The sequence below is a fragment of the Manduca sexta genome, chromosome 23, assembly GCF_014839805.1.
Source record: "Manduca sexta isolate Smith_Timp_Sample1 chromosome 23, JHU_Msex_v1.0, whole genome shotgun sequence".
NCBI classification, from domain to species: domain Eukaryota; kingdom Metazoa; phylum Arthropoda; class Insecta; order Lepidoptera; family Sphingidae; genus Manduca; species Manduca sexta.
Window position 1 is genome coordinate 12673094 of NC_051137.1, and position 27632 is coordinate 12700725.

Sequence of the window (27632 nt, forward strand, 5' to 3'; positions counted from 1 at the left end):
AATTATCAGTTATAATGTATACCGGAGTTTTGAATTTGTTCTAGAAACAGACCAAATTATAACCAAAAATTAGTACAAGACATTCTTATCTCAAGTAGCATTTACTAGCCACCCTAATTCCTTTAAATAACTCAAAACACCCTAAATAGATAGCAGAAGTGTAAATTGGGTATGTCTAACACTATCCCGGTACAGTTACGTTTTTATTGCGGCCACTAGCGGTTGTAAAACTTTATAGACTGGGTTACCTTGCGGCTCAAAGTATTTTTGTTAAATTATTTCGTTCACATTTGCACTTATTTCGCACAATACACTCCTTTATGCACATGGTTAGTTTCCGCGAAGGATTATCCGTTCAAATAAACATTTTATTGCCCCCCGCACTAATTGTAGCACCAAACAAAAGATTATCCTTTCCTTTTATTGCTCTGCCGTGTTGCAAATTTTGTTATATTTTATTGACGTCACGTCAGCGTTTGTGTTAAAAAATGGAATGGAACTTTACTTAGAATTCATATGAATAGGTTTGAAGCCAGAATAGGTGAACACAATATATTGTAAAACAGCTTAGTACCTTTAGACGAATTATTTAAGAACTAATTAATATACGAAGTTGAGTCTACACTTGAATGCATTTTTGTCGGGAACTACCAAACGAATTCTAAAAACATACATTCCAATAGCAACTGTACTATCTTCTAATAAACACGTTCTTTTCAGGCACATTTCATAAAAAAATAATCAAAAAGCATTCGAAAGCAATTAATCGAGACGAGCATCGAGCCAGCGTTCTTTGACAAAATAGAAAAAAATATGTTAACAACTAATTCAACAAATCATTACGCCTCCCACGCATCAGGTACAGGCACAAAATATTAATAGAGACGGCTTTGTTAAAAATAAAATAATATTACACAATTAATCTTTGGAACCCACGATGAGTCTGACAAACGCTTACTCATTTTGGCAAAAGTTTTCAAAACGGCCGAACAAAAAATAACAAAGAATGATTTTAACAAATTAGGCGACAAACTCGTCACATTTTGGAAGTAAATTATATTATTTAATGTTGTTTTGTGGGATGAGAATATTGATGGGATGGGGCGGAGCCTAGGGATGTGCGGTCGGAGTAACTATTATCGATAGGTCATGAGGTTGTACATACATCGATATGTGTATATTGTCAACTATTTGGGCACTCAACAATAGACAAAATAAACAAGTAAAATAATATCTTCAGATGGTTACAACATCATACTAATATTTTTTTCTAAAAATGTAATGGGAATAACTGTAATTTTCAACAAGGGTCACTTAAACTGCTTGTAACGTGTAAAATGGATAATTAAATAAGACCATAAAATATTTCAATAAATGGCGATTATAGTCTAATAAAAAGTGCCTAGTAGTGCAGTCTCAATCACAATGCAGACATAATATTTATAAAAGGATAAATATTTACAAAGAAGTGTATAAATATTTCTCAAGTGTTTTGTAAACATAGGGCTACTTAATACAATCTTACCTATAAACAAACTTATAATACTTAGATACTTGTGCCTGATAGTCAATATAGCACAATAATATGTAAGAAGACTATAGATTACTACAAATATGTACTTTGGTTCTTCATCATATACTTATAGGTTATAATTGTAAACTTTCTAAAATATTTTCGCGACTCATTAAATAAGATGAAAAGAAACAAATTCCGACCTATGCATATTTCTTATAAATTAATAATAATAAAAGACGATATTTTACAGTTTGAAAACAATTTATGAAATAAATAATTTCGGAATTTATCGATAATAGCATCACCACAACACTACAAAACCACAATTTCTGAGATGAAAATCAGATGAGCGTCACGAATAGACCCACGGGGGTAGAAGGATTCCTCGGGAAATCGTTCCAGAAGTATATGCCTCTTTGTCACACCTTACTTGCAAGAAAGAGAAAGCGAAAAGGAATTTATTAAAACATTACAGTGTGGATTCATTATCGACGTGTGAGTCCAACACTGCTTTCACGCTCCGCACCAGTGAATAGATAATTAAACTATTTTATGTTATAATACAAACACGCCTTTGTACATTCTGGAATTATTACAATATGGCAACTTAATGTTATTACAAAATCCTCATGTCGGTCAATTTCTATGTACTTGCTATAACATGTATAATTTGAAAATCTTGAAGCAGACTTAATTTGAGTATGAGAATACATATTCAAGGACTCCTAGTCTATGACTAATTAAATTAAGCTACTTAAACGCTCACATAGCATTTAACATGTCTTTGTGTCCCTAGATTAATTTGTATGTCTACTTACGCTATCTAGATCAAAATGACTAATTAAATTAAGCTAAATGCTAACATAGTATTTAACATGCCTTTGTGCCTCAGACTATTTTTTACATCTATTTAGGTTATCTAGATCAAATTAATTCTTCAGGGGTAAATACGAATTCTTCCTCAGTTTTTACATTATATATTCCAAAACCATTCACATGTCGAGGATTTTTAAGACCCTTTCATATTGTAATACGCCGGCCTGTTTTGTTACATCATAATAGCAATATCCTGTCCATTGATTGTAAAAATTATGAATTTCGGCAATTATGTCTCACCTCCCACGCGATGCACAAAAAACTAGCACCCGGCGCATCCAAATTTTCTTAAAAGATCCGACATCGCTCTTATGGGCTTTGGGTCAGTTTAGAGGCGATCGTCTACGAAATGTGCACCTTATTTGCCGATTTAAATTAAAATTGGAGTGACTTTTAAAATCAGTCTTTAATTTCAGTCGAAAAATATACTAAATATATTTTGTCTTTTTGTAAAATTAGAAAAATATATTCGTAATTTTAAAAAATTACACATTATATAATCATAAATATAGTGAAAATATTTCTAAGACAAAATCAATTTTGTTGTTTGTTAAAATAAAAATTATTATCTTAACATATATAAGTAATCCGCCCGCGATAAAAGTTTTTCCGGGATAAAAGTCCCGCGTTATATTTTCTCAAAATAAAAAGTAGCCTATAGCGCTCAGAAGTAATGTATCTTTCTATTAGTGAAAAATTCAAAATCGGTTTAATAGTTCCTGAGATTAGCGCGTTTAAACACATGCTTCAGCATTATATATTATTATAGATTTAATGATAGAACATGTAAAAATATTTTACGTATCCATTTAAGCCCCTCGCTACATCTCTTCAATTAAACCAGCCGACTATCAGTAGTTTTTTCTTATTTTTCCCTTTTTGTTGGCCTTTGTGCGAGCTAGCGCCGCCATGAAAGCATCCCCGAAGCTGTTTCGAAGCGTAACCCCTGAACAATATATTTATTTTGCACATCTTCGTGTCTCGACACTTTAATAACTGTTTTTCATAATAGCCAGCGATTTCGCGCATTCCATTTGACAATGGTCTCATAATGGTGTAGTAAGTTTATCAATGACTTGAGTGTGTGGGGTCTAAACGGGTCGTCGACACCCTATTGTGTCAATTTATAATTATCCCTGAAGAGGCGCAATTAGAGCACGTTGTTTGTGGATTGTATAACCGTCGTATGAAAAGGGGCGATATAGTAGTCAATTTCTAATGAACGGCAACTCAAGCTTATTTTCAATTCAATTTAAAACGCAAATTCCAATACAGACACTCAAGAGAGCTCTCACACTACTGCGTCACTACAAATATAGACATAGATAATAATAAATAGATAAGGTATTAGTGGCAAAGCGTCCATACAACCCGATTTCTATTGGCTTCTCTTTTATGTTAATTTTCTTAGTTTTTATTTTGTGTTAAATTGGCTACGATATAATTAACTAAAGCAATATTATTTTGCCAGAAGTTACCTTTTGAAAAACTTCACCCTTCGCCACTATAGGGTATTCAGGTGTTAAGTATATCAGATACCTGCCACCCATACTGCAGAATGGGTTCCTTTATACCTTATCATCCTCTCTACCAACCCCAAGCTTCCATGAATGAAACATTTATTGGTACTTATTTTGGTAAGAAAGCGCTTACTGAATGAAATTTAAGAACAATACTTAGTCTGGCCATAAATACTGTTACACTTAATTATAAAAAAATATTACATTTGAATTTCGAATCTGTCATTTTTATACGATTGTTCATTGTGTTTTCTCATTTTGGCGCCAATACATTGTAAAATATTTTGCGATATTAAAATGGTGTGGGGTGATAAAGAGAACCGAATCGCTGTGATAGCATTACACAAAGTAGGTATGGAGCCAAATGCAATTTTAAAACTCTCCATACACTTGGTATTAGTAAAATGTTTGTGTACCGGGCTATTAATAGGTACAATGAGACCTCCTCTGTTTGTGACAGAAAAGATCTGGCCGTCCACGTAGTGTTCGTACGAAAAAGGTGGTCAAAGCAGTAAGGGAAAGAATTCGAAGAAATCCTGTCCGAAAGCAAAAGATTTTATCTCGGGAAATGAAGATAGCACCTAGAACCATGTCGCGTATTTTAAAAGATGACTTAGGACTTGCAGCCTATAAGAGACGCACTGGCCATTTCTTAACTGATAATTTAAAGAAGAATAGGGTGGTAAAATCGAAACAACTACTGAAGCGGTACGCAAGGGGAGGTCACAGAAAAATTTTGTTTACGGATGAGAAAATTTTTACAATTGAGCAACATTTTAACAAACAAAATGACCGTATTTATGCTCAAAGCTCTAAGGAAGCTTCCCAATTAGTCGACAGAGTGCAACGTGGACATTATCCGACTTCAGTGATGGTTTGGTGGGGTGTTAGCTATGAAGGAGTGACTGAGCCATATTTTTTGTGAAAAAGGTATCAAAACATCGGCACAAGTGTATCAAGATACCATTCTTGAGAAGGTAGTTAAGCCCCTTAACATCACCATGTTCAATAACCAAGTATGGTCCTTCCAGCAAGACTCGGCGCCGGGTCATAAAGCTCGGTCCACGCAGTCTTGGTTGGAATCGAACGTTTCGGACTTCATCAGAGCTGAAGACTGGCCGTCGTCTAGTCCCGATCTTAATCCGCTGGATTATGATTTTGTGGTCAGTTTTAGAGAGTACAGCTTGCTCTAAACGCCATGATAATTTGGAGTCCCTAAAACAATCTATACGATTGGCAGTGAAGAATTTTCCCATGGAAAGAGTGCGTGCTTCTATTGATAACTGGCCTCATCGTTTAAAGGACTGTATTGCAGCCAATGGAGACCACTTCGAATAAGCTTTTTATATTTTTAATTGTTTTATATTTATGTATTAAACTGACACACTGTAAAAGTAATAAATGTTATTTGCAGTTAACAATTTTCTTTTTTCTTTATTACAATATTTATGGCAAGACTAGGTAGATATTTGAGTGCTCAATTTGTGTTGCGACGCTGTGGCGCCAGTTTTTATTGCGTAATAATGGGTGAAAATATGGATTAACTGTTACTTGATTTCTTTTGTACTGATCAATGGGTTCTGTTATTTTGAATGTTTTTTGTACGGGGGCACGGCCAAGTGACCTCCCTGCACCTGGTGGTATGCAGAGTAAGGACTACAGTGTGACGGAAGACGACTCCTTACAAGTCGACACAATTATAGGGATTGAAACTAAATCTTACAAGGAATTAGTGATTTCAATTTAATAATATAAAAATAAAATTATGTCAGTACTGTATTCTATGCTGTCTCTCTGCTGGGCATGAGGCTTCTCTATTTCTGAAGAATTAGGCTTTAGTCCGCCACGCTGGCCTAGTGTGGAATGGCGGACTTGACAGAATGACAGACATATCCACAAAATTCTTGTAGAGAACTTCTTAGGTCTGCAGGTTTTGTCACAATGTTTTCCTTCATGTTAAAGCAAACGATAATTTACAAAGAATACACACATAACTTTAGAAAAGTCAGAAATTGGGTGCCCTTGGGATTTGAACTCCCAACTAGGCTATCGCTTTTTATTAATCATAGGAGCTGTTTAAATCCAGATTCTAGAAATCTTTAATTAAGCCTAAACTAGCCGGAACCACATTACATATACCAATGTATTCAATGCATAAGTTAAATGATTTACTCCCATTTTAAATACATTTATCTTATATAAAGCACCAGCTATAATTTATTCAAACGATAAATACCAACAAAATTAACATCCACACGTCAATATTAAACTTTGTCATCATATAATTAACACTGTCAAAATAATCAGGCAACATTAAAACGGTGACTAAAAGTCAACGCGAAATGTCAGCAATTGGTTGCGAACATTTTAAATGCAATATACGAGCTAAGCAATCATTAAGAGTTCTAAAATAATTGCCCAAAAAAACAACGTTGGCAATTAACAATATATTTAGGGACCGCTCGTTCAATCAATTCTGCATAAAATGAATATGTGTTTCAAAAAAATGTTTATTGAAAGCATTAGTTAACATTTTTATGCTGTAATCGTTTTGACGTGTGTTGTTATTGAGATCGTATGGGCTGATTGTGTGTATCTACCAAATACGTTAGGGGCTGTGTATACAGGAATTATACTTGAGAATTGTACATACTTAACATTTAAGTTATAATCAGCGACGATAACCATAATCAGAAGTTAATGAGACGGAAAACTGATATTTCTAAATAGATGTACGGAATAACATTCTTCTTTTTGAAAGGCCCTACTAGTACTTAAACTATCTATAATAAGGTCCTAGGTGGTACTTTGACTATCTAGTATAAGGTACTCACTAACTAAAAGTATCATGGAGATCGTGTTCGAGAAAAATGATTGGCTCGTTAGATTCTTTGTCCACTCCTACAGAAAAATCCAAAAATGAAAAACAACAGCCAAAATGATAGCTGATAAAATTATAATTTTCAAACGGTATGTCGAATAAAGCTTTCTCATAATATACTTAACATTTAAACACATGAACCAGCCAAAATGATAACTGATAAAATTATAATTTTCAAACGGTATGTCGAATAAAGCCTTCTCATAATTTATTTAACATTGAAACACGTGAACACGCCTTTACCGTGATATGAAGAGAAAGCTGTATCACGGATATCTGAATGTCAAACGAGTGCAAATGGAATTAAAGCGGAAACTACACGAGATCGGTGAAAAATTCGGCTACATTCGCCGATGACGGCCGATAACTTGTGATTGAGGAGTGAAATTAAACGTGATATCGGCTTCACATTTGATTCGAGACTCCCGTGTTGAAGTTGTATTGTTAAAGATTTTGACACCTGACCAATATTTTGGATTAAGGTTAAGGGGCCCTATTCCGTCTTGCATCTTGTAGGTATATCCGTCTTTGTAATCACGGGCATTCAAATCAAAGAATAGCTTTGATGATGTATAGATATAGGTAAATAGGATATTTTTTCATTCTCTTACCTATACGGCTATCGAAGCTGTCCTTTTTGACCACCCGTAATTGCAAAAATACGGATTTGCCCCTATGGACGGATTAGGGCCCCTTGACCTTATATGAAAATAATTTGGTTATAAACATAAATGTAACCATAACTTGATAATGAGTGCTTTAGAGACTTTTTTTGGTAGTGCAAAGATTGATGAGTTACTTTATTTTAAGTAATTTATAAGTATATATTATAATGTCCGTAATATATAAATATTAAATAATAATCTTAATTCTACTATGAAACATATTATAAATTTGAGTATTTTTGTTAGAAGTAGGCGCAAAAACCGTTGGATGGATTGAGTTGAAAATATGTGGTACACTCTAATCAATCCTGAATTAACGATACTGCACACTGGGACTTTGTTTTCAAGAAAAATACTTTGATGCCGCCGGAACTAACCGAAATTTGCTACAATTATAATTAAAATGGAATGGAATTCACCATAATAATACCATCAAATCACTAAATATCAATAAACAAAATACTTTTTCACTACTGTTTATTTTATATGCATGAGGACCGACCACTTGAGAAACTCCAACCTCTTTATTTCAAGTTAATCGTCGCTGTCATCGACGGAGCAAACCACTTTAACGCTATAATATTTTAATTCAAGTGGCAAAGGTAAAGCAAACATGCTGCCACCGTATCAAATGACGTGAATTAATTTACACAATTTTAATTGAAATGAAAGGTCACATTCTTTTCTCAAAAATATACGTTAATAAAAAATAAATTTTGTTAATGAAATCGGACAATCTTTGGCCTTAATTAATATTATACTTTATTAGCGAAATATATCTTCGAATATTTTGTATTATAATGCGGGTAAATGTTTTTGATACTAACCATGGATTTCGTTCAAACCCAAAGACTTTTTAACACCTACGCTAAAGGAAGAAAGAAACATTTATTACCGCAGTAGAGGAACACATTATAACAAGTAAAAAAAATGAGTTTATAAAAAACGAAATAAAAAGAAATAAAAAAAAACACTTCACCATGTCTACACCGCGACGACTCCCTAGTCGTAGACCACCACCACAACTTGACCACCTGGTCAAGTCAGCATAAACTGTGTTATAATGTCATAGTACAAAGCAGTTAAAGAAACAAAAGACTACTCCCGCAATTATATTTTCATTACACACCTATCATTAACTTGAATCGCAGAGAATACAAGAACTAGAGAACAATCATGAGATATTATTTATTGTGCCAAAAATCCACCCACGTATCGAGCAATTACATTAACAAGCAACAAGTAAACCAAAATTAATTATTTCCATTAAGCAAATGCAACTTATTTTCTACTAAAACATCGGCGCATTCTTTATATTAATTAAAAATATACATTTAAACGAGATCACAGTTACGAATGCCACCGGAGATAAATATCAACGTGTGTAAGAAAAATATTTTCGCACGCAACTCGCTTCTGCTTAATGTTGGCCATACATTATATTTTTTAATTGAAAAAATATATCACGTGAGCAAAGGCGTTAATTAAAAGCCCTTTTACTAGATAATGCACGAGATTGACCGCGGATTATAATGTTACGTCTGCTTTAACTATATTTTTGAACTCACTGCTGTCTCAGTTTTAGATCTTGATCGTTTGCTATAACAAGTTGTATTTTATTTATTTCGTGTTGACATAAGCTTGTTTAAGTTGTGTTTTTCACGTGAAAGTAAAATTATAAATAATACAAACCTAGTGATGAATTTAACATTCGAAATTTAAATATTATAATATTAATTTAACGTCCCATCTTTCCGCAGAATGGTCAATCGTTTATGCGCATGCGCATTATAGCAGTCACATAAAAAACGTCAACACGTCCTTATAATTTCTTCAGTTAGCTAAACAAAAACTGGCCATCGCTTCGTCACCCACGTTGATGGGCAAACACTGTTGCTATATCAGTTCTTAACCCGTCCGACCTGTCAATCCTATGTCGTGTGAGTAGAGAAAAAATATCCGACACCTTGCAAGTTTACCTGCAGGGTCGAGTTATGAGAGTTGAGAGGGTTAGTGGCTTCGCGAGTTTTTTTTTTCCATGGCATATATGCAATTGACAGACTTGCGTTATCTACCTCTGCCGATATAGTCTCTCAGAGAGTCAAGAATTTATTAAGTGATGGTAATTAGTTTCACAAATAAAGCCCGGTAGGCAATGCCTCTGGAATTGCTTTAGTCCATGGGTGGTGGGTGCTACTTAACATCAGGCGGACCGCTCGGGCGTTTGCCTACTAAGGCAATAAAAAAATAGCTACTTAGAATGCTTCTCACATTTTTATATGCGTAAAACTCAATAAGTCCACTCGGGTGAAAATACAGATTTAAATATTGATTTCTAACGAAAGAATGTATTCGTCCTTTATAGATTAAGTAACAATCACTCTATCAGCTCGGAAAGACAACAGTTCTGTTCTACTACCAACTTTTGAATTAAGTAGTTATATTTTGAAATTAGAATAAGTACGAAGCATACGAAGTCAATATTAATATCGCTTTTAACCCAACACTTGTGCCAATCGCGGATCAAGAGGACTCTCTACGGGGTGTCCGCAAGAAATGTGTCGAAACCCGACTAAGTGTTAAATAATACATAAAACGTTGCAATGCATAATTTAAAAGGTGCAATGACAACATGGAAAAATCGTATTTATTGAATACACGTAAATCCGCGCGCGTTTTTCTTACGCCAATTAAAATATTTATTTTGTATGATTAAAAATCGACTACTGTACTATAATTTATGGATATGCCATTTTTATTTACCAGTTTAGTATTTACTTAAGCTTTAGTCTTTCCTCGTTTTGTGTGTCACCATCTTTTGTGGCTCAGGTTTGAGGAACCACTGCTGCGTGATCTCCTCAGCTCTAACCATAGAGTTTGTTATCAACAATTAGTCGGATCTAAATTCCTTTGACCCTTTATTAGCGACTAAGTGAAATGTCAAGAAGTATTGACTAGTCACAATTGAGAGATATAGGTCCGTTTTCACAAACGTTACTAAATACGAAACAATGTTGTGATAATAAGTCTGTTTCTTAGTGCTTTCGGCATGATAGCCTCCACAGTGCGTAGACTCAGGGGCGCTGTAATTAGCTAATATTGAGATAAAACTTTACTTCAGTTGACTGTCAAACACAGCTGGACGCCAAAGAAAACTGAAGAATTGCCGACACTAAATGTTCAGGCACGAAGTGCGTCCTAATAAATTGACAATGTGGGTTATAGTCTTTCGCTAATGGCTTATTTATAAATCATTCAAATGCAACCATTCGAACAGAGACTTCAGTCACGCGAGAATTCAAAATGTGAGTTCGCAGATTCGATTCAGAGATTGGTCAGTTTTTAGCATGACTAGCCTATTCATTGACTGTAACACTATCTTACTATACAGCAAATAATTCAAGATATACTTATTGATACTTGAACACCTGTCCTCTCTCTATCTTAACACCACCATTATTGTTTTGTAGAAAACATACACCAGAAAGCCTACAGAAACTATAAAATAGAATGACTCAACTCGTCTGACGAATGAAGAGATTAAAATTATTAACCGAACGCGGACCAGCCCGCCGTCATTCCCGATTATCAACGGCCATCAGTTCACCCGCGTTTAATTAAATAATCAAAAATGAAACCTCGCCCTTAATGCGCACTCTAACTGTTCTTAATAATTAGTATTTATGGACGTGTATCTATGTTATCAGTTGTAGTAATTATGTAGGTATATTTTTCTATCCTTAAAAAGCAATGGATGCGCTGACTTATTGATACATATCATCATGTAATTTTAATTGATAATCGTACATTAGAACATATGATTTTGAAAATCGATTAAACATTTAAATTTAGAAATGGACGCAATCCCTATTCCCTTTAACATAACGCATCACGGGCCGCGAATAATACATGCGTAACTGTAAATTTTGTCACAAACAAATACTTGTGTAAAAATTGAATCTGACGCTATTGTGCGAGGATTATGCTCGTAATGCCCATTGAGGAGGCAGGTAAGTGAGCTGTCGGGGTACGTAAGTATTTTTAGTTAAGTTCTTATGTTCATAATTGGTAGCATTCGTTTTGGTAACAGACGATTGTGATCTTTTGTAATACATCCTCGGCTTTGAACTCAACTGGATGTGTTTTTGAAAACAGATTTGTCCAGATTATTCTACGTAATCCTTTATCGAGTTCTCGTGGTTATTTAAATTGCGAATGATTTTAAATAACAAATAAACATTCAGGAATTTCAACAGAGTACTTTAATATATTCTTTACTAAACTACTAAGATGTGAAAAGAGCTAACTCTTATGGGTAAGGACCTGATCAATTCTCCTAGTGAGTAATCGTGTAATCGACAAATATTTGAGTGTTGCAATACCTAACATCACCTTGTAACTTAATGCGTGTGATATATGATGAACTATTGGATATATTGATGATTGTATGTCCTAAAACATTGATATATTTAATAAGGTACACCAACAGCATATATATCCTTAAGTCCTTAAGTAAACAAACAAATGACCAATATGCATGCCACCTACAGGCACACAACAAAACAAATACATTACGATATTCGAGTAAGACGTCTTGTAGCTTTCATAGTTTTGTAACAAGAAAAACGATAGATGCACCCTTTAAACACTTCATTTATAAATCGCCAATTTTCTTTGCTACTAAATACGGCAATTTTACGTCCGAATGACTTTTAAAGCTTCGTAAAAGCTCCTACCGAACAGTGTGAGGTTCGGCAATACTTGCGTTCTTATTGTCAATATCACAATAGACGTTATTGTTTTTTAATCCTTTGGGTGCTTTTCATAAGCTTTTTCATTGTGGGACATAATGTGCTCAATTATGCATGCATTATTTGTGCTTATTAAGCCACTAAATGAAACAGCATAATGCTTTTGGGTAGCGATTTTGTGGAATGAGCATGATCTTTATGTGATTTTAAATAGCATAAGAGATATTAAATTTTTTGTCCTGTATGTCCCACTGGTGGGCAATGCCTTCAATTTACAGTAGTTTGGATTTGGTTTACTGTTTGTAGCCTCATTAAAATTAGAATGGTGTTGAATGAGATTGCGAGGTAAGATTTGGTCTCGAAAATATGAATAACCCAAAAGCTGCAATATCCTATGTCTAATTTATTAGTATTTATAGTATTATGTATCTTTTACTACAAGACAACATCCAAAAATCTCATAGTATTAAACCTAATGGTAACTTTAAAGAATATTTTAAACACACCATAAACATTGATTTTGGATTCTACAAACGAATAGTTCAACAATTCTATTCGAAACACAACAATTAATAGATTAAACCACTGAACAGTTCTGGACGAAGGAACACAAATAAAAAATACATCAGTCAACATTTATCTATCGGGTATTCCGTGGGTAATCGACGCGTGTGATGCGATATGCATAATATCACATTATTTAATATAATTAATTAATCAGACTTCCATCCACTAATTTATTGATAGTTGATAAGTGCGCTCCTTCAGAACTTTGTTAGGATCCGTATACAAAGACTTACTTATTTTAATTCTAAACGGCAAAATGAATTCACTGGATATGATGTTAACGTTTAGGGATAATGGTTCGTAGGTGAATTATATAAATTTCATTTTCCCGATTCAAAATCCTTTTTTAAGGGAATTATCATAAGACATTAATAATATTCTTCATTTGTGTCTACTGGTGAGAGATCGTGCTGAATATATTTGATACCAAATTGTTATTCGAATAATACTTGAACTATACTATCAGACATAATGTAGATATACTAGTCGGCATACAACTTGAGCACAATACCACGCGGTAAGTGGTAGGTAGGTGTTCAAGTTGCTTGCTGGCTCTAATACTAAGCTAGGTTTGCCCGCGGCTTCACTAGCGTGATTTTTTTTCCAGGGTAAGTATTTAGCATTCAGAAGACGCGTATATCTTTCTTAGTAAAAAAAAAATTAGACAAAGTTTAGCTTCTACGAACAAACAATCTTACAAACTTTAGCCTCTACAAACAAACAATCTTACAAACTTTTCCTCTTTAATGTAAGTATAGATAGATATTCAGCACCAAGAAAAGAAACAGAAATATTGTTAAGTCATAGGTCATCTTGATAAAGCTCTGTAGTCTATTAGTTCTTTTCCATCCTGAATATACCCTAACTTTTAAGGCCAATGACATTATCAACAAATATTAAAACAATTAAAATAAGTTCACTGACCAACTGAACCCTACAAGCGGACAGTTTGACAAAACAAAAAGCTAAAGCATTTACGTCTCTATACAAGATATCGACAACTTCATCTGTTTAAGCAAACATTAATAATCGATCATGACGTTTGATTTCCTCTCGTATTTATTAATACAGGGTGATGATATTACGATCAGTAATATTTCTATATTAATCTTGATAACATTGTAAAAGGCTCGTTAAATCTTGGAGCTTCATTTGTTTTCTTAAAAGACAACGATTCCTTTGGCATTCCACAGGCTATTTTAATTTTTATTTCATTTCTACTTTACTCATGATTCCTCTGGCATTAGGTTTCCTTGGATTGTTGTAACCACTATTGCACTTTTACCTTTAACCGACCTGTTGAATGTAATTTTATATTCCATGTGTTATGTCTAGTATCTGTTATGGATCGGTATGACTATCGCGTCATACGATCATAACTCTTTCCACACTAAACCCACGATAGATATTCCATCGAGCAATAAAGCATAGTAAATCGAGAAACAGTAAAAACACTTCATCACTAGTGATAAATAACACCAATAGTCAGAGGTCGTAATCGTTAGAATTTAATTTTACAAATGTCACATAAATCCTCAATGTTTCCCAACGTATCAGTTCGTAAAACAAAAAGGTGGCCGATATTAAATTTAAGAGCGCGCGAGCACATTAAGCAATAAAGAGTTTTGTTTAATGGTCTGTAATTGGTCGGAATAACATAATTTTTATTGGCATTGTCTTGGCTAGGTAACGGTCACCTCTACTGTTGCAACTCGACGGTACTATAGAAAATACGGAAATATATTATAAACAATAATTTAAATTAGGAATTACTTTAAATCTTATCATCTCCTGTTAATAATATTCTCATACTAATAAGAATGTTTGTGATGTTTCGTTGTTTGATAAAAATAAACGCAGGAACCGTTAAACTGCGTGGAATTTGACAACTGGATAGACCATGTTTGAAATCACATATAGGGTATTTTACAGTCCGTATAATTTGTGCCTGTTGGAAATATTTGATTTTTTTAAATAGATGGAGTTATAAATAGCTTTATTGATTTAGGGACTTCTGTAGTGCAAAATGCTTATTACACAGATAAAACCATGAGTAACACCTTGTAAACAATAAATGCACAAATGACCCAACCGTAGTACAGTAACATAAATTATAATTAGACAAAATTTTGCAAGTTTGTCGCAATCTTGCATGAAAATTTCTTTGCCTAAAGGGAAAAGTTTTGTGATACTTCAGTTGTTCTGGCGTTATGATGTAGATTTTCAGACTTAATAAAGTCCTCGGGAGAATACATACCTAGTATATGAAACAAGGATGAAAGGTTGGTAATGAAGCGCAAGTCCAGATTGTATGCAGCCTCTGCCTTAATATCAGATAATATCTGATAATAAATAATAACACAAAGAGGAAAAGCTATATATTTTTCCACTACATCAACGTAATTTTAATTAAAGAATCAAAAAAATCCTCCACAGTAATTGAATTATAATCACACTCCCTAAAAAATCGCGAATGTGACAAAGTGATGACTTAGATTCGAGTTTAAACCATTAGTAGTGGCACGTCTCGCTGCAGGGTCAATAAATAAATAAATCTCGACGCTGCCGTTTTTTTAACTCATTTTTCATTAATATCGTAATTACGTGTGTTGGCATCGAAAACAAACCGCAATTTTGTGGTCGACCTTAATGGTTTATGGGTCAATTATAGGCGTTATAATAATAATGTTGCGCTCATCTTTAGACCAGTAATATGGTGTATCCGTATTCGTCATTCATTAAGCTGTTTAAAGCTGGTGACAAGTTTGTATACGTGCGAAAATTCCGTTTTGATACGTGAGTCATTTTAGCACGAACTCTTTATTAGTATTTTGCAAGGAAGGAAATCCGTGATTAATAATTTTTTCGATAATCATCTTGACGTTTGAAATACTGTTATATTTTTTTTTATATTATTCACTAAATAATTGATATCTTTTATATATTTTTAAAGATAACTTTTAGACACTTATTGACAAATCATACTGTAATATTATAACGTTTTACAAAGTAGTTTTATTAAGTTTACCGACATCTAGTGACACTTTTTAGAAACAATCTATTTCCCAAGAACACAACCATAACTCTTACTACAAATCCAGCTTTATCATATGAATGGCTTATAATTGAACGCCTACAAAATGCCTACATTACAATGTAAGAACATCACAAAATGCCAACAGCTATCTTATTAATAACACGCCCTGTATATAGAATCAAGGCGGGACATTTCAAATATTATGAGGAGGTTGGTACTTATAAGGTGAAATTTATTTTGTGCGCTCCCTCAGTTGCGAGCCGGGGACGTCGCATGCCATCATTCACGTGTGGACGGAGCTGTAGGCTTGAAAGCCATCGATTTGGTGCGAGTGAAGCGAGAGAGCGGTCACATAGTTGCGATGTTTGATGTAAATAAACAAGAGGGTAATCTGATTTTTTCGATGGGTTTGGATTGTTCTAAAAAGTCTATGATTTTGTTAGATAATTGGTGTGTAAAGAAAATAAAAGTAATTTATGGTTACAACGTGTAGAAAAAAATGTATAGGTATACGGAATAGATACATCATTTTACTTTTAAAACGTAAAAAGAAAATAAAAAAACTGAAAATATTATTCATTCATTAAAATATTAATACATCAAAATCAACAAAAGCCTAATCAATAAGGAAATAATATGAGGCAGATGATGTCTCTTTGTCTTACCTCTGTCGTAAGGAATATTCATTATGTTTTGCCAAGTATATCAACCTTTCCACGCGTATAATATTTCTCGATCCACATGCATTAAGATGATGTTATCATCGGAGCATCTTAATTCTGTTGCTGCAAAACACCCAGATTGAATCAAACTTGACTGACTCCCAGGAATTCCGAGACTGTACCGTAAAAATAAAATTATGTATGCTTATAAAAATGCCAGCGTTTATTTTATTTTTTATTGGCCTTATTTTGAAATAAATGTGACGATGTGGTTTGGTATTCTTTTAAAATCAATATTGTCGCAAATAATAAACAGCGCCATCTATACAATGCAACTTGAATTATATGGTAAACTCAGTTCAGTAAACCCATGTAGTGTATGGTTATTCTGTATCTTATCAATTAATTTAGTTTGCACGTATCTTCATAGATGGCGTTTTTAATTATTTTTACAAGAAACTCGCTTTATCATAAACCTTTTTAGCATTGTACTTGAAATATATTATTGACAAAAAAAATTATAACTGATTTGTTGCTTTTTGTCTGGCAGTTAAAGATTTGTAAAAGTAAAAGAGTTTAAAAATGAATAAACTTTCCGTAAGAGATTTTAGTTTTCTCAATTTTTATACAATATACATAACGATAACTTTTTTCATACAACAATCCCAAAGTCTACTGCAATAATTTTAAATCACGCTAAAGCATAAAATATATAAGTATATAATATATTTTAAACTTCCACAATTCTTTTTCCTTCGACAAAATAAGTATGTACACAATTTTATCACAGTACATTCGCAACCGATATAAACAAAAATAAAGGTTACATCATCACAACGATTTTTTTATAAAATGTAAATTACTGATTACAGCCAAAACATATTAAAATTCTACGTAGAATCTTAGAGGAAAGTTTTATGTCTTTGCAAGAGCTTACAATGGACTTAATGAAATATTAATATCTGAGAAATGAGAATGAATAATCTCTGCTATATTTAGCTTAAACGATGAATATTTTAATATCAAAAGCGTTTTAGTTTAAACGAATATCAAAACAATATACAAAGATTTTTTTTACGTAATATTACAAAATTGACTATAATAATAATTTTTATGATTTCATAATTTTTCGACGTAACTTAAAATACGTGCTTAAATATTTTAGGTAGGTAAGTACTAAATAGGTATTACATTTCTTCTCGTTAGCAACCAAGGGTATGTATAGATCTCTGAGATTAGTATTTGACATACAAATATAGATTGACGGAAGATTCCTATTCCACAATTGTATTATATTTAAAACGAATAGATATTTGTTTACATTTAGTTAATACCTTCCGTCAATTTATAAAGTTCAACACAACTTACTTACAAATAAAATAATCCTCTTCGTTCACACAAGTATCACATTGCACGAAGCAACAGTTCACCATTTTGCATCTACATCTAGAACTGACATTTTTTTTTGACGTCACGTACCCTCGCCCACAGCATAATGTAGCGCAGTTGTGCCTGTCTCTACAAATCCTGCCTTTTGTACTGATGCATAGATTAGGAGTTCGTTGCAAGTAAAGAAGATTTTTCGATTCGAATTCATTCTTTTTTAAATTTTGGATTCGCTGCTCTTTTTGTGGTATAATTCGACAATTCTTTTTTGCTTCAGAGCGTGGTGGTAATGTTTCTTAAGTAAACCCATAGCTGAATTGAAGGGACCGAGCCTCTTCCAACATGTCTTTGTGGTGCAGGATCCAGAGAAGCCGTGACATTTGCATACTTCCCGCAATTGTTCTCCAATAGAATCCACCCGACCATAACATCTTGTTTAAATATTTCGCAATTTGATCTGCTCCAGCGTGTTTGAAGTCTAGAAAATTTTTAGTCAATCGTTTTCCATGTTTGAAATCATCGCCGCAACCAGTGACCTTCAAGTCGCATTCCTTTCGAAGTTGCCTGCGCATGGACAGCTAATGAGCTCTCCGGAAGCACAAGATTTTGCAACAGCATGCGTTATCGACGCAGCCAGTAAAGCATAAATAAATGCTGTTTCCCTGTATATTTTATTGAATACCTTTCGCTTTGCTTTCCTGTTATAAATAAGAGAACAATTCCATCTATCGTATTGAAAAGTTTCCTCGCAAGACGTTATTGCCTGTTCTTTGGCAATACTTAATACTTTTGCAAATCCAATTTCCCTGGTACACATTTTCGTTTGTCGTTTCGAAGCTCTCAGTAATTTGCATGCTCCGGGGTAACTTATTTGAGATCTGTCCGTAAATAAGGCTTCCACTGTGTTTTGTAAGGCTGGTTGAGATCTGGAAATTGTAAAGGGCTTAGCTGAATATCGTTAGACAACAAGATAAATTGAATCAACACAAATACGGGTTACGTTTGCGAATACGTGAGGGTTGTGTGCTAATAAACGTTTTAGAAACAGATACGAATTACACATAAAGAGATATTTATCAAACCTTTTGAATTCGAAGAAAATTAATATTTATTGTCAACTATTGTTACTGCAAATGCTACAAGAAATACTCACCCTTCAACAGATTCTGAGCCTAAAATAGATACAGCACAAAACAAAAGAAACGTTAAAACACTACAACTAAACATGTTTAAGAGATCTTTAAAATCACATGATCAATAGCTGGACCGCAGCTACTCGTGCGTGCAATTTGAAAATGAGCTCATATTGCGACAAGACAAAGGCGCAGTCGATAGTTTATCGAAAAAAAGGGTAGGTCTTTCCCTAAAATGGAAATAGCAAACGAAGAAATCAGTGTTCACACACAACGTCAATCTAGAACAAATATGGTCGAGCGAGACTTGGTGACTACATTTTTGAATATTTTACTGTTTAACTAAATGATCATGACGAATAGTTAACATGCTAGCAGAAATCATATTGAATGATAAAGTTTGTTCAAATAACGAATTACAAATTCTGTAACAAAATTTTATTACATAAAACCCTACTTAAATTGAATTAAGAATACATAATTATCGGCATATGAATATTCAAACAGTTTCAACGGACGTTCAGGTGAACAGAAATGAAGGAGAAAATATTTAATAATTTCTGAACGAATAAAGGGAAATAGAATATATGTTATCAAGCAATTGAAATGTATAACGAGAGCTACAAATGCATCTACGAGTTCAATCGAATGCAAATCCATGATAACATTCAGAGCTACTCTACTGAAAGTGATATTTGTACAATAACAAGTAAATATTGCCATGAATATGCTACTGAATAATGGAACACATACCTATTAAATGCTGCAGAACTATTTCTAAATCTTAACATATAAATGATAAATTCAGTTTATAAAATTATTAAAATAAATATCGTGATATAAAAATTATAAATTTCGGTATTTTTCTTACTTCTTCTTGATCATAACTCTTGACAGAGTGATCGTGTCAAGTAGTGATTTCCGGAGCAGATATAATGCGCCTCATGATCTCTCGCCGCATCTCTCTGATAGAGGATATTCTGCATTCATGTGCGGGACAGTTCACGGCAGATTTGACCTGATCGGTCCTTTCCCGTGGACACTGATGCACTGTGTGTTTGTGATGTTGAGTGCCTTCAACCTTGCTTTTGATGACACCACGTGCTATGAGCTGCAACGAAACGTGTCCGAAGAAAGCGAGTATGCGGGACTCTACTAAGGTTGTTTTTGCTTTAAGTAATATTAATAGCTAGATATCCAGTATTAATATTTTACATTGTTAGAACTTTATTGCTTGCTTTAACGGTGATGGACAATGTGACGAATCCTGCATACCTGAGAAGTTCTCAGGAATTTCAACTGTGTGTGAAGTCTACCAATCCGCACTAGGCCAGCGTAGTGGACTAAGGCCTAATCTCTCTCAGTAGTAGAGGAGGCCTGTGCCCAACAGTAGGTCAGTGAATAATTACAGGGCTAATATTATTTAGCATTTATTATTGCTAGAAGTTATAAAATATTTTCGTGACAGTTGATTAAACAAACTAACAAACGTTGTCAAGAACATTTAGGTGAACTTCATATACCTTGTAAATTTCAAGTTTTTGAATTAAATCTTAATATTTCTAAATTTATTCATGATGTTTTCGTTCGAATTGCGTTTATTGAACATCAACATTGAATACAAATGTACCATCAGTACCATCTTAAGTTCATGACTGCCTCGGTGGCGTAGTTGTAAGTGTACACGGTACAAGTACGACTGCCGCGCAGAGGTCCTGGGTTCGAACCCAGGTCGGGCCAAAATAATTGTGACTGGGTTTTTCCATCTTAAAAATTACTCTGTCGCAGCTCGGAGTCAGGAAGTTGGCGGTGTGATACCCCCGTGCCTCGGAAAGTACGTAAAGCCGTTGGTCCTGCGCCTGATCTCTCTCCGGTCATGTCGGATTGCTGTCTCACCGAACTATGAGAGTGAAGGAACAGAGAGTGCACCTGTGTATTGCGCACACACTTGTGCACTATAATATCTCCTGCGTACCTGGCTGATCTCCGTTGAGATTGGCCGCCGTGGCCGAAACTTCGGCTAGGACGGATTCATTCATTCATTCAAGTTCATTTACCCATGAAACATATATACTTAACCTCTTAATCTATCATTCACAATTTCGTATAAATTGCCACTTGTAGAAATTTCGAAATGTTTTTTATTTGCAATCAGTATTGCATGCAGACAGCGATAATTTCCTCTCTGCGAGTCATTCGCAATATGCAATCTCGATAACGTCGCCTACTGTGAGATTTCAGACACCCTTTAACGTCCAGACAGTATATGACAATTGCCGTCTACGTATTTACGTATTGGCGGAGTTTAAAATGGTTCCTATTTCTTTTAATCTTTTCATAAAATGGCGCACATATATGCTAATATTATGTGTATATTTGATTCTTTAAAAACACCTAAAGCCGTTAGTCCTGCGCCTGATCTCACTCTGATCATGTGGTCTCGCTTGAATGAGAATGAAAGAACTAAGAGTGCATCTATGTATTACGCATACACCGTTATGGCCGAAATTCGGGTAGGAGGGATACTATCACATTTGTTACAAAGAAAAGAGATGCAACTCGTACATTACCAAGCTTATTTCTATCCTATGATGTGGCATGTGGAATAGCGAGTCAATAACGCTATATCCAATCTCGGATAATTAGGTTCCTTCTCGAATTGAGTTATAACATTTCTTCAGCCAATTTTCGTAATCGCGCCTTACCTATGTTAATAAACTTCCTTTCCAATCAGGATATGGCGGTATACCAAAATTTCGTTGAGTATCAAAGAGTTAATATTATTTTATATTTGATCGCAATATAAATAATTATAACAACTAATTTGTACTTAATTGACCTCGCTAAGTTTTATAATAAATCTCCAAACTTGGGACGAAATACTAATACAGATATTCAAAATCAAAATAGTTATTTAAAATAATTATACGAGTCAAAAATTTTTCTGACTGCGGTCCTAAAAACCCTAAAGAAATAATAAAAAAGTAGCAAACATAGTCGAAATATAAAGCAAAGCAAACAATCCAAAAATTTTCAAGATATAAATAGGTACAAGGCACAACAAAGACATTTTTCAGCTAAAAGATTTCTTTATTTTTCTTATCTTTGTGGAATCCCAGATATTTCAATATATCCTTTTGCGTAAGATCTTTTTTCCTCTTCAAAATTTCATTCACCCGAATTTTTATCGACACCGTTACAACTAAGAAACATATGTCTTTATTGTCAAATCTTGTAATTAAGCAATTTGCTGAACCTGCAATAGGCTTACAAACTACCCATACTATTTCGCCAACTTTGAACGGAGATACAAGTTTATCAACAATTTCTAAAAGTGGACCGGTCTACAATCCTACATTGAGTTGTGGGTTTCGAAGTTAAGTCTTTGAGTCAAATTAAGGTTGACCATAAGTTAGCTCAATTAACTTGCTTTCTGAGTCATCAAACATCTCACAATTGCTGTTGTTTTTAATACAAAATCAAAACGACTTTCTTTCACACTTCGCAACTATTCAGTGGCGCTACGCTTAGACTAAGACTAAGACTTAACACCTCATGTCTCAGGATCGCGAGCGCAGTGGAATACCAAACAATACTTTGTAATTCGAGGTGTTGGGAGATGTTTCTGCTATTTATCAGGCGAACGGCAAGCTCGGCTCGTCATTCAAAGCAATAAAAAAAAACTATTGAACCGATTTAGATTTTCTTTTAGTAATATTACCAATAGGAAGCTAAATTACTTCTCGGTGCTATAGGCTGTTTTTTACCCCGAATAACTTTTCCACACGGCAGGAGCCGCGGGCCAAATATAATATTTAATAAAACGCGTCAAGAAAACAATATAAGTAAGCCGCGCTCTGATCGGTGACCACAAATAAGAGCGATATTTGCGCCGCTTCTACTATTAGTTCAGTCACGTGTGTATCCAATATTGGACTATATGCTCAGACGAGTGATTATCGCTACACACGGACGAAGCAAGGAACGCGAATTAGCGGAGGCCGCAATGTATATATCATCTAGGTAAACACAATATTCCGTTTGTTTAAAATTACAAAAGTTAGTGTTTATTGAGTATTAGCGTTTGTTCGCAGCATCCGAGTCTGTACTGTGGTAGAAGGTAGACTGTAGCCTTGTGTATTATAGATAGCTCTCAAGTATAATTCCGCTCCTCGCTAATGGAAGAATTTTTAGAACCGAACCAAAATGTAAGAATTTAGGATGAAAGATGCACAAAGCTGGAAGCCAAGGCCTATCATTTATGTGCTTCTATTCTTTAAAGCCAGTATCAGTCTGGGAAACTGATGCTTAAAGAATTTGTATTCTAAAAACATTCAATAATTTAAATCCGCTAACATAAAGCTTTAAATACTACAAATATACTTACCTTCTCCATTATATTGTAATCGTAGCGCAGCACGCCCGGCGCGGATCGATACGCCACGGGCGGAACGCGCGTCGCCGGCCACGATAGCATTCACGCTGACGCCGCGCGCCAGCTGCGCCGGTGTGCAACTGTCTTTACAATTCCCATTGTTTACCCTGCATTGACAGGCGTAGCATAGTTTTAGAACAAAATGTGTTTTTAGCGGGTAAAATTGTGTAGACTGTTGGTTATTTATTGAGAATATGTTTTGTTACTATCGAAATAAAGTTTAGATTAAACTGCAAGTGTACTAAAATCCAATACACAGTCAGTAACAGTTTTTTAACAATAAAGCAGCCGTTCTACACTTTTTGATATTCTTAATCCCATTTAGCTAAACCTTCATGACAAACAAAAACTATATTATTGCCTACTATGCTATCGATGCTTTCTCGTATAGTCAACACAAACACGCGTATGAGAACAACAATATTTTCTAATTGTAGAAAATATATTCATAACCAAAAACAGCTAATAAATTTAAAGGTTATATTCCCCGAAAAGTAACGGGGAAGAGATGAAACTAGTGCATGCGCAATACGTCGAATTTAAATTAATCAGGCTATAAACGTATATCGTGATAAGAGCCAAACCTATTACCATATCAGACACAAAATGCAGTCGCTGAAGACTGACGGGTGTATTTTCTATGACAAATATCTAATCCAAATCATATTTATAAGACCAGCGCAGACGTTGACGACTTGCTGCTGAACAACTCTATGTTACTAAGAGACTAATTACCGGCACCATTAGAATATAATATATTTTTTAATATAGTTGAATGACGAGACGAAGCCTCTCGCCTGATGGTAAGCGATACGTCCACCAGTAAAAAATGTCTTATTGGCATCAAGTTGAGAGCGTCTACGCCTTACTAAAACGCAAATATAATATGTAATTAATGAAATATGCAGACCGGACAGAATGGCTGAAACCGCAAATAATGCAATCTCTACGGTCGGTTGTTCCGTTAATATTCCCCGTGAGGCCAATTACTGTGGAACGATGTATTGTACGCGTTCAGACATAAAAAAGACACAATGTATGAAATATCCTGTAATACTGAATATGGTTGATAAAAGATGAGTAGAATTTTGTTTTTTATAAGGTTAAGGTCTTTAAAACGTGGCGATAGTCTAGTTTAGGTTTTCAAAGTTATTACCAAAGTCCTTACAAAGGTCAAATTTAATTTTATTTAGTTTTTTTTTAAGTGTTATTTGTCTGTTTAGTGCTTAAATGTAATAAAACAATTTTATATAGATGTTATACATGATTCTGCCCACGTTGAATTTATAGCTTCTTGGAATATTGTTACCTAAGTGGACTCTCCTGTCAAGACGAATGTCCACAGGTTGAAAACCCAAAGTCATGCACCTCTGACTTTTCTAAAGTTATGTGTGTATTCTTTGTGAATTATCGCTTGCTTTAACGGTAAAGGAAAATGTCGTGAGGGAACCTGCACATTTGAGTAAGTTCCCTCTGGAATAAATATTTGAATTTTTTATCTAATTTCTTTAACAGATGCGCTGGAGTCGTATTAATAATGGATATCTACAGTGATTTATAGATTTAGGTAAAACTACACCACGTGGGCGAAACCGCGAAAAAGAATAATAAAATATAAAAATCTGTCCTTTCGTCTTAATACTCTACTGGCTCAATTAATTTAAAGCGACCTATATTAATCCTCAACGACGTCTTTAGAAGCTCAGTTCAATATTTACTTAGGTTTATAACGAGCGGCGAAAGATTATATCTTTAATACTGTACCTATTTTTTGAACAATGTTTGGAAACATTATATTTTCCAATATTAAAGACAGACAGAAAAGGGGACTTTGTTTTATAATATGTATAGATGTAACGAATAGCAAGAAGTTATGATCCTTAGTACCTATATCTGTATTTTGCGTAAAGATGTTGTATTTTATATTACACTAGCTGACCCAACAGACGTTGTCCCGTCTTAACTATGAATTTGCAGGGCGCATTCTGTCAATCGCTGACAGCTATTTCAAACAATTGACAGTTATATAAAATTATATTTTCGTTAAGTTTTCTTAAATTTTCTAATCTTCCGCGCAATTTTTTGATTTTTTTCTTTCATAAGAACCTTCTCCTGACAATAATTAATACAACAAAAAAAAATAGCGAAATTGTTCCACCCGTTCACGCGTGATGCGATGACCAAGGGAAATAGATATTCATTTTTATATATATAGATTTAGATATAAACAAGATCTTTACGGAATGACTGACTTCAATTTGACGCCGCCCACCCTTGTTAATGCTTGAAAGAGTCCTTTCAAGTAAACTTGACCTAGTTTTTAAAAAGGGTGTATCTTGACTACTAATGGATTGCACGGATATTGTTGGGTAGAAAATTATTGTTATGAAATATACCTTCGATAGAAATCTTGTATTTCAAATTTTCTTGAAACAGAGCAATGGTCTTTTGCGTTACCAAATCGTTTGTTTTAGTGAAGAAAGTAATAATGTTACGCTGATGCTTTTAAGTAGGTAGGTTCTAGGTAGTTGCTGACTGAGCAATGCTTAAAATTTTATATTAAATAATAAAACAAGGCAAACCATTTCTGCACCACGCTTATTATGGGTGACCGACCCCACGTCGGAGTGGAAAAAGGGAAGTTGAAAGAAATAACGCATAATCATAAAAGTGATATGTAATCAAATTCAGAGAGCCAATATTTATATATTATACGTACATATCATCACGCTTTTTTCCTCTTTTCAGAGTTAGGTAGAAGTGTATCACATCCATATTTCCCTAACTATATTAGACTCTCATAATACGGTGCGATTATATTGCCACGTTAACTATGTAAAGCCTATTTCCACATTTTTACTTCCCAGCGCAATCAATCACTACCTGTTGGCATAGCTTGTTGCCGGAATAATAAACAACTTTTCCTTTCACGGAAGGCAAAATATTTCCTCAGGGAAAATACTATCATGTACGCTGAAGTTATTCGCGAATAAAATGTTAGCATGATGTCGAGTAGTTGGAAAAGTAGAGATGTCTACAAATTTGTAGAGTTGTAAGCCCGACTGAGGTGTTACCTCTGTTTGGCATAAAACTGACTTGGACATTAATTGACATTTCCGGAGGCCTCCCAGTTTAGCACTTCATTTTTTGTCCATAGATTAGTTATATATACGTGTTTTTTTTCGTATACCGTTACTGATTTTTTTATGATTATTATTACCGTCTCAATGATTACTTTTGGTTAAAGAAAATATAGTAAAAATAAATTGCCAATAATATACAGTATCAATATTTCTGTCATTTGTTAGCACTTACAAAACCTGAAGATAATGATGGTGATGGTGGCAAAATAAACTTTAATACACAATAAATAAAGTCGAGATACTAACGCCAGAAATCCATAAGGACCCAATCGACTTGAGCTCACAACTTCTAACTTAATTTGTTGTGTCGCGAAGTTGGACTTAAATCTTCGGGTCATTGATCCCATCAATTTCCGATACACGTGTACTATTCATATATTATTTCTAAATTCAAGGTTCAGTGAATTTGAGTTCTATTGAAATCTGAAACTGTATTTAGTTAATCCTTATAGGATTATGAATTTAGAATTTCATACACGAGGAACTTCGCCAAATTAAAATTATTCCTAATTTATAATAAAATAAACTAAAATACAGTTGAATATTTAAGAAATATAATTCTGAAGTACTGAAAGAAAAATTATTTAATTCAATTCAATTAATAATAAATAACTAATAACAACTAATAGTATACACTAGTGGCGAAAGGTGAAATGTTCCGAAAGGGAACGTAACACAAGTTATTGGAATTAATTTGCATGAATGGAGTCTGATATTGATAATTAGTTTTTTCATAAAATCTTCATAAAGGGAAGCCGGCAGGAATCGCTTTATACGGACCCTTCGCCATTGGAATACACATTTGGATTCTCTATGCTTTAGAGTCGACTGTCGTATTACGCGTAGTCGTGTGGGACAACTAAATTGAATTAAATACCTAACTTAATAACTTCATTACGGTTTTTCATTTAATTTCACAGTGGTTTCATAAAAACGTCGATTTAAAAAACAATAGAAACCACGCTCTAAAGCTGTTACAATACAGCCGTTTATTGCTGCAAGAAGCTCGTAGCGGCGTAGCAAACAATGGAATAAAACACGTGAACAATAAAGGAATATT

General features: G+C 34.1%; 1 protein-coding gene across 1 annotated transcript in view; it reads right to left on the bottom strand.

Annotated features, from left to right (window-relative positions):
• LOC115456302 (protein Wnt-1) overlaps positions 1-26910 on the bottom strand; it is a 42571-nt gene extending 15661 nt beyond the window's left edge. Inside the window, 2 exon segments of the mRNA XM_037441744.1 lie at positions 23382-23536; positions 26819-26910. Coding sequence (XP_037297641.1) covers positions 23382-23536; positions 26819-26910 — 247 coding nt within the window.
• Between the last annotated feature and the right edge of the window lie 722 nt (positions 26911-27632).